At 37.2% G+C, this 12481-nt stretch overlaps 1 protein-coding gene across 1 annotated transcript in view; it reads right to left on the reverse strand.

Moving 5' to 3' along the window:
* Positions 1-12481, reverse strand: part of CCDC39 (coiled-coil domain 39 molecular ruler complex subunit) — a 60841-nt gene that overhangs the window by 9531 nt on the left and 38829 nt on the right. Inside the window, exon 14 of the mRNA XM_077161141.1 lies at positions 9506-9629. Within this exon, the coding sequence (XP_077017256.1) occupies positions 9506-9629 (124 nt within the window). The remainder of the gene's footprint in view (positions 1-9505; positions 9630-12481) is intronic.

Here is a 12481-nt window from a genome sequence, read left to right on the forward strand (position 1 = left end):
AGGGATAAATTTCATTTTTAAACTGTTCAATTTATAATCGAATTCAATTTCTAATTCAAGTATTATTCAAATATGCATACTTTAAATCAGAATTGTTGGTAATATTACAACTAACATTTTCACTGGTGGATTTTTTTTATCCCTCAAAATACATTATTACAGATATTTCATAATATTAAATAATTTGAAATAACGCTTAGCCAAAGAAAAGAAGGTTCTTAGATGAATTAATCTATTTCTTTTGAGTCTAGAATTGGAAACCACTTCATTTGAAATATAATAGTGTAGTGAGAGAAAGAGCTAGAATTAAAACACCTGGATTTTAATTGTGGAGTTACTGGTAGTGAGCTGAGTGACATTACATAATTCTCTTCTTTGAGCTCAGTTTCTTAATTTGTCAAGTGAAGAAGGTGAATTGATCATATATAAATTCCTCATGTAACTTCAGGAGTACCTCAAAGTTCTAAAATTCCAGGATTCCATTTACTCCTAAATCAGATTACATAAAGTAAACCTTTTATCTTGGATTAGAAAAGCTGATATTTGGAAGAAACTTGTACGTATAATTTTCTGCCCAACAAGTTAAACTGTTTTCAATGTTTTACATTGCACAGTTTCATTAAATTGTGGTCATAATGACTGCTTCCTTATAAAGACTAAGGGGAACTTGGGAACAAAAGTAAATGTCCTTCATTGGTTACTGCTTACATTTTATCAGTCTAGAGTGCTTACCCCAGTCTGGTTCTTAAGATGGTGAAGTTAGATGATAATCAAGAGAATACACAGGAGTCAATAACTCTCTTAGGAACCAGAAACATGAGTTTTAACTTTCTTCCCTTGTGCTGTATGTGCCAGAAAGAGACATCCCCACTCCATTCATTAGCTTTAAGTTTAGCTAGCCAAAGTACAAGGATAAACGTTAGAGGGCTGAAACTTTGCAAATTAGGAAGAAATATGTTATTCTAGGGTTGACAGAACACTAAAAAGAAAAAAAAACCTGTGTTCTTAATCTAGGTAAAATGATCTGCATTGGATATTGCTGGGAGGGACCTCTTTCCAAGACAGAATTTTCTAGAAGATAACAATTGACTTGCGGGAGCTTTCCAAGAAAATGGAACAATGGAAGATACCCTACAGAACTGCAGGTAAATCACACTTGGTGATAAACCAGCTTGGGTCCTGGAGAGCATAACAGATTGGGCAAACCCTATTAACCAATGTATCTCTGCTACCTGATCTGTAAAACCCTCCCACCCCCACCCCATGTAAATAGGAACTAATCATCAGCCGATCAGGACATTGTTCCATTTGCCTCCACTTCACCCCATATGTTCCCTTTCCACCCCCTTAGCAGAGCTCCCTTCTACTTTCTGAGTATGATGCTGCCCAGTTCATGATTTGCTTAATAAAGCTGTGAGATCCTAAACTGTATGTTTTTCTTTGAGTATAACTCAATCTATTTTTTTCAACAAGAATTTCTTTGTTATATCTCCATGGTAGGCAAAGAAGGAGTACCAAAGCAGAGAAGCACCTGTGGCACTTTGAAAAGACTTAAAAAGAAAATGAGGTCTAAGGTAACAGGTTTATGAATCAGCAACATAATGGAATACAAGGAGATGATGAAAATAAGCTGATTATGTCAAATGAGAAGAAAAAAGACATTCACCTCTAAGGTTAGAAGTATGTATGCTTCATTAGTTTGCTAAAAATGCTGCTGAGATGCAATGCGCCAGAAATGAACTAACTTTTATAAAGGGGATTATTTAGTTGCAGATTTATAGTTCTTCAGAGGAAAGGCAGCTGGCTTTTCTCTGGCTTACTTCATCACATGGAAAGGTACTTGGTCATATTTGCTGGTCTTCCCTCCAGCTTCTGGGTTCAAACAGCTTTCCCCAAGGCAATTCCTTTCTGCAGCTCCAAACTTCTAGGTCTGAACTGCTGACCTCTCTTAAGCCTCCAACTAATTAAATTAAGCATCACTCATTGTGGACAGCATTCCCCTTAGCCGACCATGTATGTAATCAGCTGTGATGAATTTCACATGATGATGATTTAAGTCCACAGCAACAGAATAACTGGGCACCATTCCCTGGCCACGTTGACACCTGAGCCTAACTGCTACAATGAGGCACCCATCAAGCAGATAAAGATACCACCCAAGTAGGAACAAAGCTTGAAGCAAACAATTCCCCTGGAACAATTAAATTTGGTATTTAAGAGTTTCCTGGATAACCACTGCAAAGAGGCCTTAGTATAAATACTGGAGGAAATAAGTATGATTATGGTGGGCTGAAGTGAAGGAATGAGGTAAAAAGTGTAAACTATTCTAAGAACCTTAATAAATATTAACAATGCAGACATGTAAAAATTTAAGGAAGGAACAGAAAGGACTTTGCTTTGTCAAGAGGGGATCATCCCCAGGCATGCTCACAGGCTAGAGGCTGTACAATACAAGAAAAGGCTGAATACCTGTTGGGGGAAAGGAAGAGACTTTAAGGTATTGAGAGGTTGCTTCCTCTTACATGTACATCTGTCCTTGTACCCATCACTTGTCCTTCACATTTAGGTGGCAGAGGTAACTTTATTACCACTGTTCTCTGAGAGGGAAGATAAAAGGTAGACCAAACAACCAATTCTTAAATTTCAAGTTTCAAAATAGGCTTTCGAAATTCTTAGCAGAAGCACCCATTTTGAAAACTGTCTTTTTTTTGGGGGGGGGGGGGGTGAGCCTGTTCTGGGAATTGAACCCTGGTCTCCTGCATGGAAGGCAGTTCTACCACTGAGCCACCTGTGCACCTGAAAATCATGTCTTTAATTGTAAGATCAGGTATTTAAGAAAAAAATACTTTGCTGAATTTCAAAATCTTACTGTTAAATATCAAGAACAAAATACCTAGACAACCTGAAAGAATATACAATTTATACCACAAAACATAGAACAGAGAGGAATATATAATTACGTGGTATTCTTCTGGCCCAGAAAGAAAATGTGAGTTTAATCTAAGTACACTTAAGCTACAAAGGAATATGAGTTGAGCTCAGAAGTTGCTCAGATTTAGCTGGCCCATCAACCTTCTCTGGGCCAAGGTCCCAGATCTGTGTGTGTTAGAAGAAAGGGAGGCATGCAGGTGTGCGGAAGAGGGAGCCCACAAGTGCGATCTGCTGGGAAGACAGGGGAAGTGCACTCTGGTGAACTGCTTTTCTGACCTTTAAGGCAAACTCAAGCAAATATAAAATCTTCGGTGAGCAAGGGTAATAAACTTTCAAAATAATCTTATTAAGATAATCAAATGCGCAGTGAATGGATGGAAAAAAATATTGCATGCAAGCTGTAACCAGAGGAAAGGAGTGGTAACTATATAAAATCAGGCAAAATAGACTTTGAATGTAAAGATCTCATAAGAGACAAGGAAGGAAGGACATTATATTTTAATAAATGGGACAATTCATCAAAAAGAAATAACAATCTTAAATTTTAAGCACCCAACCAAGGAGCTCCAAAGTACATGAGGCAAACACTGGAAAAACTTAAGGGAACAACAGACATTTCTACAATAATAGTGGGAGACTTCAACACACCACTCTGCTCTATAGACAGAAGAACTAGACAGAGGATCAATAAGGAAATAGAGAACCTAAGCAATGTGATAACTGAATTAGGCCTAACAGACATATATAGATTACTATATCAAATCACCAGGATATACATTCTTCTCTAGTGCTCATAGAACGTTCTCCAGGATAGATTATATGTTGGGACACAAAACAGATCTCAGTACTTTAAAAAATATTGAAATTATTCAAATTATTCTCTGACCAAAATGGAATGAAACAGAAATCAATAGCCACCATAGAAACAGAACTTTCACAAATATATGGATGTTGAACAACATACTCTTAAACAACCAGAGGGTCAAAGAAGAAATTGTAAGAGAAATCAGTATACATCTGGAGACAGATGAAAACAAGAATACAACATACCAAAACCTATGTGATGCAGTGAAGGCAGTGTGGAGAGGGAAATTTATAACTCTAAATGCATAACATTTAGGGATGGTCATTATTATGGATCCCAAAGTAATAAAAAATTCATAAGAGGGTGGGCCATGGTGGCTCAGCAGGCAGAATTCTCACCTGCCATGCCAGAGACCCAGGTTCGGTTCCCCGTGCCTGCCCATGCAAAAAAAAATCATAAGAGATGTACAACTATACGCCAACAAACTAGATGACTTAGAGGAAATGGACAAATTCCTAGTAACACATGAACATCCTACACTGATGGGAGAAGAAATCGAAGTCCTTTACAAACCCAATCAAAGTAAAGAGATTCAGTCAGTCATCAAAAATCTTCCTACAGAGAAAAGCCCAGATGGCTTCATAGCTTCATTCCAAAAAGAACTAAGTCTTCTAAAAACAAACTCTTCCAAAAAACTGAAGAAAAAGGAACACTACCTAACTTATTTTATGAAGCTAACATCATTCTAATTCCAAAACCACATAAAGGTACTACAGGAAAGGAAAACTACAGGCCAATCTCCCTAAGGAATATAGATGCAAAAATTCTCAACAAAATATTTGCAAATTGAATCCAAAGTCACATTAAAACAATTATGCACCACAGTTAAGAGGGGTTCAATGCAGGCATGGAAGGGTGATTCAAAATAAGAAAATCAATGTAACATAAAACATTAATAAGTCAAAAGGGAAAAATTACATCATCATCTCAAGTGTTGAATGAAAAAGCATTCAACAAAATTCAGCATCCGTTTCTTGCGGAGGGCCAGGAGCAATCAATCAGGCCCAATCAGGGAAAGTCCCCACAACATTGGGGCAGAATGTCCCCAAGAGTTAAACAATAACCAGTGTTAGGAAACTGAGGGAACGGGATGTGTTTTGGCAACAGCTAACGGCATTCTTCTGCTTCTATGATCATGCTTGCTTGCTAGCAACTGCAAAACCACAACGTGATTTTAGCCTTTATAAGCACACCCTGAAAACCTCTGGGGGCTGCTCTCTGAATCTTCCTTCTTGGAGGTTTCTGAGGCAATTGCCAGCCAGCTAATAAAGACTCCAAATTGGCTTGCAGTTTTGAATTGTGTGGTCTCTCTTTCAGTGCGCCCCACAACATTCTGATAAAAACACTTCAAAAGATAGAAATCAAAGGAAACTCCCTCAATAACATAAAGAACGCATGTGAATAACCCATAGCCAGCATTATATTCAACAGTGAGAGACTAAAAGCCTTCCCCCTAAGATCAGGAATGAGACAAGGATGTCCACTGTCACCACTATTATTCAACATTATGCTAGCAGTTCTAGCTAGAACGATTAGGCAAGAAAAAGAAATAAAAGGCACCTAAATCCTTAAGGAAGTAGTTAATCTTTCATGATTTGCAGATGACAATAGTCTATATTTGGAAAATCTTGAGAAATCCACAATGAAAACTACTTGAGCTAATAAACAAATTCAGCAAGGTGGTAGGATATAAGACTGATGCACAAAACTGTAATGTTTCCATACACTAGTAATGACCTAACTGAAGAGGCAATTAAGAAAAAAATTCCACTCACAATAGTAACTAAAATAAGTATCTAGGAATAAACTTAAGGATGTAAAGGACCTCTACACAGAAAACCACAAAACTTTGCTAAAAGAAATGAAAGAAGACCTAAATAGGTGAAAGATAATCTATGTTCATGGATAGGAAGGCTAAATGTAGTGAAGATGTCAGAACTAGCAAGTTGATCTACAGATTCAAAGTAATACCAAGCAAAATTCCAAAGAAAAAAACTACTTTGCAGACTTGGAAAGCTAGTCACCAAATTTATCTGGAAGGGAATGAGGCCTCAAATTGTCAAAAGTATCCTAAAAAGAACAAAGACTTTAAAGCTTATTATAAAGTCACGATGGTCAAAACAGCATGGTATTGGCACAAGGACAGACAGAATGATCAATGGAATTGAATTGAGTTTTTAGAAATAGACCTTCATATCTACGGTCAACTGATTCTTGACAAGGACCCCAAATCCAATGAACTGGGACAAAATAGGGTCTTCAATAAATGGGTGTGGGAGAACTGGATGTCCACAGCCAAAGGAATGAAAGAGGTCCCCTACCTTACTCCCTATATAAAAATTAACTCGGGCGGGCCGCGGTGGCTCAGCGGGCAAAGTGCTTGCCTGCTATGCCGGAGGACCTCGGTTCGATTCCCGGCCCCAGCCCATGTAACGAAAACGGAGAAACAAAATACAATAAAAAACAAGAAAATGCTTAAAAGATGTTTCCCTTTCTTCCTCTCTTCCTTCCTTCTATCCTTCCTTCCTTCTCTCTGTCTTTCCTTTAAAAAAAAAAAAATTAACTCAAAGTGGATCAAAGCCCTAAATATAAAAGCCAGTACTCTAAAATTCCTAGAATATAGGGAAACATCTTCAAGACTGACTAATAGGTGATAGCTTCTTAGGCCCTATACCCAAAGCACAAGCAATGAAAGAAAAAACAGATAAATGAGAACTCATTATGATCAAGAGTTTCTGTGTGTCAGAGGACTTTGTCACAAAAAGATGAAGAGGCAGCCCCTGAATGGGAGAAAATATTTAGAAACCGTATGTGAAAGTTATGTTAACATGCCAATTTGGCCAGATGGTGGTGCCCAGTTGCCTGGTCAAGCAAGCACTGGCCTGCCTGTTGCTGTGATGACATTTGTGGACTTAAATAATCAGCACGTTGATTGCATCTATGGCGGTTTATATCTGCAGTCAGCTAAGGGGGGACGGGGTATTCGCAATGAGAAACCTTTAATCTAATGAGTCAAAGGCTTTTAAGGGGGAGGCGATCACTCCCTCTTAAAAGCCAGGCTGGTTGGCTGAAGTAGAGTTTCATCTCTACTTCAGCCAGTCAGCCTCTTCTAAAGAATTCATCAAAAACCTTCATCAGAAATACAGTTTGCAACCTACCTTATTGAATTTGGACTTGTACATGTCCGCAGTTGCATTAAACACTTTTATAAAATCTCAAACTATTTACAGATATCTCCTGTTCGTTCTATTTCCCTAGAAAACTTTGACTACTACACCAGATAAGGGTTTGAGATCCAGCAAATATAAAGATGTCCTACAACTCAACAAGAAAAGAACAAACAACCCAATTATAAAATGGGCAAAAGATATGAATAGACATTTTTCTGAAGAGGAAATGTGGGACCTGACTCCCAGAGATGAGCCTGGTCCCGACCCCATGGGATCATCAATGCCTGCCTGACCAAAAAGGGGGAAAGAATTGTTACAAAATAAGATATGAGTGGCTAAGAGGTTTGAAATAAAGTCAAGAAGCTACTCTGGAGGTTACTCTTATGCAAGCTTCAGCTAGAAATTGCAAGTTCCCATGGTATGACAAGTCCCAATCAACAAACAGTATTCCTGTAAACCCTAAGGAATACCCAGACCTCTATTTGAGACTCTATAAAAGTTTTACTCATTAAGTTTATTTTTCAGAAACTTAAATCTCCCTGTTGGTTCCTAGGTCAGATAAGCCCTGAAACCCAGAGTCTCTCCAAGAGCATCAATCAGTTGTATCCCTCTACCCGATAATGATGACACTCATTTTCAACATGAAGAAGTTAGAAAGGCCATTGCCCAGTATCCCTGAAGATTGGGAGAAGGATCAAATGAGAGGAAGGAACTTCAACAGATGATAGGATTTAATAAATGATGGTGACTACTGAACCATTATATTGATATTTCACATTAGTCTCTAGTATATTAGAATACCTAAGGAAATACCTGAAATTGTGGAACTATAACCCATACCACACATTGAATTTGTTCTATAACTACTGGTTAAGCTGCACTTTGAAATTTATCACTTTTCTGCATATATGTTAACTTTCACAATAAAAAATGTTAAAAAGAAAAAAAAAAGAGTGATGAGCACTCTGTAGTTTAGTGGCCTTCCATTTATAGTGTGCATAAAATTTCAGAAGAGTGGTTATTAGTGTGGTAACCAAATGCCTCTTCCCCAATGCTAAAAACATACATATAGATGAGAGCATCTCTTCTTTGGGGAGAATGTAAGAAGTATACAGGAAAAAGAAAGAATCTTGAATTTACTAAATTTAAATCCTAAATTGACCTCATTAAAAACTAACAATGACAGTTAATTTCTAATTGGCAAGTTTATTTTTTCTCAGCAGTGGAAATTTTAAAAAATTATTTTTAAAAAAGTTAAAAGTAATTTCATACAAATATAAAATGAACAGGTATCAAAGATTTTATTCAAGTCATTAGTGAGGAACTAGTAATGTATTGTTAACACTAGTTTGAAGGAGAATTTGAAGAACAAAATACTACATATACAACACAAACAGAGCCAGAATGCTGACATGAATTTGCTGGTTAGTATCTAGAAGGGCAATAAATGCAACACTTGGTGTTATCTTTTCTGTAGGACAGAAACCAGGTGAATTTCTACTGGCTAAAATTCATTTGCATCATTATGGACATAATCATTTGCATTACTATCAGTTATCTACAAATTGTCTTCTAGCTCCAGATTAATCATTAGAAAGTCAGTCAAAGCTGTGCACTCCTGTGGAGTTAGATAATCTACAGAGAACAGATGAAGGAAAATATGACATGATAGATGACGGAAAAAAATAAAAAATAAAAAAACAGAAAAAGTGCCAAAGAGTGGTCAAATAGATGGACCTTCACCTCAAAAGAGGAAGGATCTGGACCAACTTACCAGTAGGCTTGGGGAAACAGAAGGCAGTACCTTGACCTCATGATGGAGGTGCCTAAATTAATACTGCTTAAATACCTCCATGTGCCAGCTTGAAACCATCGTGTACACTAGAAAAGCCATGTTCTATAATTCTCATTCAATATTGCTGGGTGGGAGCTTTTTCATTAAGTTTTTTCCATGGAGATGTGACTCACCCAATGAGGGCGGTAACCTTCTGATTAGGTGGTTTCCAAGGAAATGTGTCTCCCATTCAAAGTGGGGTTGCTTGCAGGAGCCCTTTAAAAGGGAACATTTTGGAAAAAGCTTCAGAGCTAACACAAAGATATGTGGAGATGCAGAAAGAAAGTGCTCCCTAGAAAGCCATTTGAAACGAGAAGACAAAGGACTAGCAGACACCAGCCACATGCCTTCCCAGCTGACAGAGATGTTCCAGATGCCATCAGCCTTTCTTGATTCTAGGTATCCTTCCCTGGATACTTTAGTGTGGGTATTTTTATGGCCTTAAAACTTTAAACTTGTAATGTAATAAATTCCCTTTTTAAAAGCTGTTCCATTTCTGGTATATTGCACTCAGACAGTCTTTAAAAAACCAAAACACTCCATCTAGCAACTAATGTTTATAGCTCTAATTATGTGCAATAGCTACTAGAATGCCTATATATGCATATCATTTTGGTTGTTTCAAATCCTGAGGACTGCTATGCATGTTTTAATGAAGAAAGGGTGTCTCATACTATCACATCTGTACAGTGATTAAAACTATACCTTTATTACATAATAGGCCTGTGTTTTCTCCTCTTCTCCTTCAGGAGGCAGCATAACAACAGTAAGAATTTCATATCTATTCTTCAGTTTATCAATTTTACTTAGTCGTTCATGAAACTCAGCACTAATATGAAAATAAAAAACAAGAAAAGAACATATTTTTAAAGGAACACATTTGTATTTGTGCCACTACTGAATCCAAACAGATAAACTATATTCTTATTTTTCTTTTCAATTGTATAATTCAGTGTGAAGGGTCTGAGATTTCGCCCTACTTGAAAGCTAACAAATTAGTCTGCCATTACTTCCTCGATGCTGGCAGAGAAGGCAGATTGCTGGGTCAGTAACAAAGGACTTTATTACTCACGGCACAGAATGTAGCACGATTTTCCTGTTTTCACTGGTTCCCCTTGCCTCCCAAATCCCCCCTGTTTAAGCAAGGTGGAGGCACTCAAGTAGAGGTTGCACACCCAAAAGGTTTGAGGAACCCCAAGCACAAACCCTGGGATAAACAGAGATATAGCATGGAATAGAAGAGAACTTTTAAAGAATTTTAATTAGAATCCTCTAAAAGATGAGAGGACACTACATCCAAAAACATCTTTAAAACAAGCAGGACCTGCCATGTAAAGAAAGAAGCAATGAAAAAAAGAGTTCTTGCAAATAATTTTTCTTCTTTTCAATGTATTAGCAGTGAAGAATAAAGACTGAGTTAGTGATTTGGAAAGATGGAGAAGGAGAGATGGGGAGACAGGAAGGAAAGAAGCAAGGAAGAGAGAGACAATATATAAGAAAGTGGTATAAAAAAAGAGAGAATGGAAAATGAGACAAAGTTAAGAAACCTAGAGTATAGATCTAGAAGGGCCAATATCCACTAGAAAATAAAAATTGAGACAGTGGTAGTGAGAAAGGGTTAAAGAAATAATAAAAAAATATTTCTCCAACCTGAAGAAAGACTTGGATAAAATAACAGAAAAGTTCACCAATGACCAAGCAAGAAAAATGAAAAAAGACAAAACACCCAGACACATAGCAGGGGTATTTCTGAAGCTCCAAGGATGATGAGATTGTCTCAAAACTTCCAGAAGGAAAACAAAAAATAAATAGAAAGCAGGTGTGCTGGTTTGAAAGGATGTATGTCCCCTAGAAAAGCCATGTTTTAATCTAAATCCCATTTCATAAAGGCAGAATAATCCCTACCCAATATTGTATGTTTGAAAATATAATCAGATCATCTCCCTGGAGATATAATTTAATCAAGAGTGGTTGTTAAGCTGGATTAGGTGATGACATGTCTCTACCCATTTGGGTGGGTCTTGATGAATTTCTGAAGTCCTATAAAAGAGGAAACATTTTGGAGAATGGAAGAGATTCGGAGAGAGCAGAGAATGCTGCAGCACCACAGAGCAGAGAGTTCATGAGTCAGGGACCTTTGGAGATGAAGAAGGAAAATGCCTCCAGGGAGCTTCATGAAAAAGGAAGCCAGGAGAGAAAGCTAGCAAATGACGCCTGGTTTGCCATGTGCCCTTCCAAGCTGAGAGAGAGAAGCCCTGACTTTGTTCACCATGTGCCTTCTCACTTGAGAGAGAAACCGTGAACTTCATTGGCCTTCTTGAACCAAGGTATCTTTCCCTGGATGGATACCTTTGATTGGACATTTCTATAGCCTTGTTTCAATTGGGACATTTTCTCAGCCTTAGAACTATAGACTAGCAACTTACTAAGTTCTCATTTTCAAAAGCCATTCTGTTTCTGGTATTCTAGCATTCCAGCAGCTAGCAAACTAGAACACAGGTTACCCACAAAATAAACTGAATTAGCCTGGAATCAGATCTCTCATCAACAACAGTATAATCTAGAAGACCATATGGAGCAGTGTTTGCAAAGTTCTACTGTAATTTAAAAATGGAGTAGAATAAATACAATTTAAACATACAAGAACTAAAAAAATTTTAGAAAATACTAGTTCTGAATAAAATATTCAAAGATATATGCCAGAGAAATGAAAAAGGAATACAAGAAAATAGGATGACATGGGTGCGATACACAAAAGAATATGAAACTAAGAAACAAGTAAAGTGTACAGTTAGGTTGAAGTTATTGCTGACAATTGATTGTGCAGCTTCAAGCAAGTTATAAGAAAAGAATTTTTTAAAAGGTAGAGACAAATATTAAAAACAATAAAGAACAATCTGAAACTATAGTTGGTGATTTCAACAATACATGAAAGGTAGAGAAAGGAAAAGTTGATCAAACATAAATATCTAAACAAATTAGGATACATGTACTAAGTAGAACATTCCTCAATAATAAAAAGCAGGAGTCAGAAAATCATCTTGCCTGCCACCTGTTTTTATACAACCCATAAGCAAAGAATAGTTTTTACATTTTAAGATGGTTGAAAAAAAATAAAAAGAATTGTATTTCAGGAAACATGAAAAGTACATGAAATTCAAATTTCAATGTCCATTTATTGGGACATAGCCATGCCTATTTGTTTTTATATAGTCTACGCCTCCTTCTCTTTACAATGGTACTGGTGAATTGTTGCAACAGAAACCAAACGGCACCCAAATACTATAATATTTACTATCTGGCCCTTACAAAAAAAGTGTGCCAACTTCTAATGAATAGGAAAGAATTATTGACATATACGACATGAGAGAATCTCAATATGGTTAAGCTGAATGAAAGAAGTCAGGAAGAAAGAATAGTACACGTTGTATGATTCCATTGCTAAAATCTAAGCTACAGGACTAGAGAGCAGGTCAATGGTCACCTTGGGAGGAATGCTGTGGGAGGGCCTGCAGGGGGGAATGATAGTGGCACAGAGGACATCTGAGGAGGCGAAGCATGTGTTCACTAACTGGACTGTGGTGACAGCTGTACACATCACGTGCGGTTCCTTGTATCTCAATTATACCTCAATACAGTTGTTTTTTAAAATAAAACTTTCAGTTAGGACAATGAAAAGTA

The sequence above is a fragment of the Tamandua tetradactyla genome, chromosome 5, assembly GCF_023851605.1.
Source record: "Tamandua tetradactyla isolate mTamTet1 chromosome 5, mTamTet1.pri, whole genome shotgun sequence".
Taxonomy (NCBI): domain Eukaryota; kingdom Metazoa; phylum Chordata; class Mammalia; order Pilosa; family Myrmecophagidae; genus Tamandua; species Tamandua tetradactyla.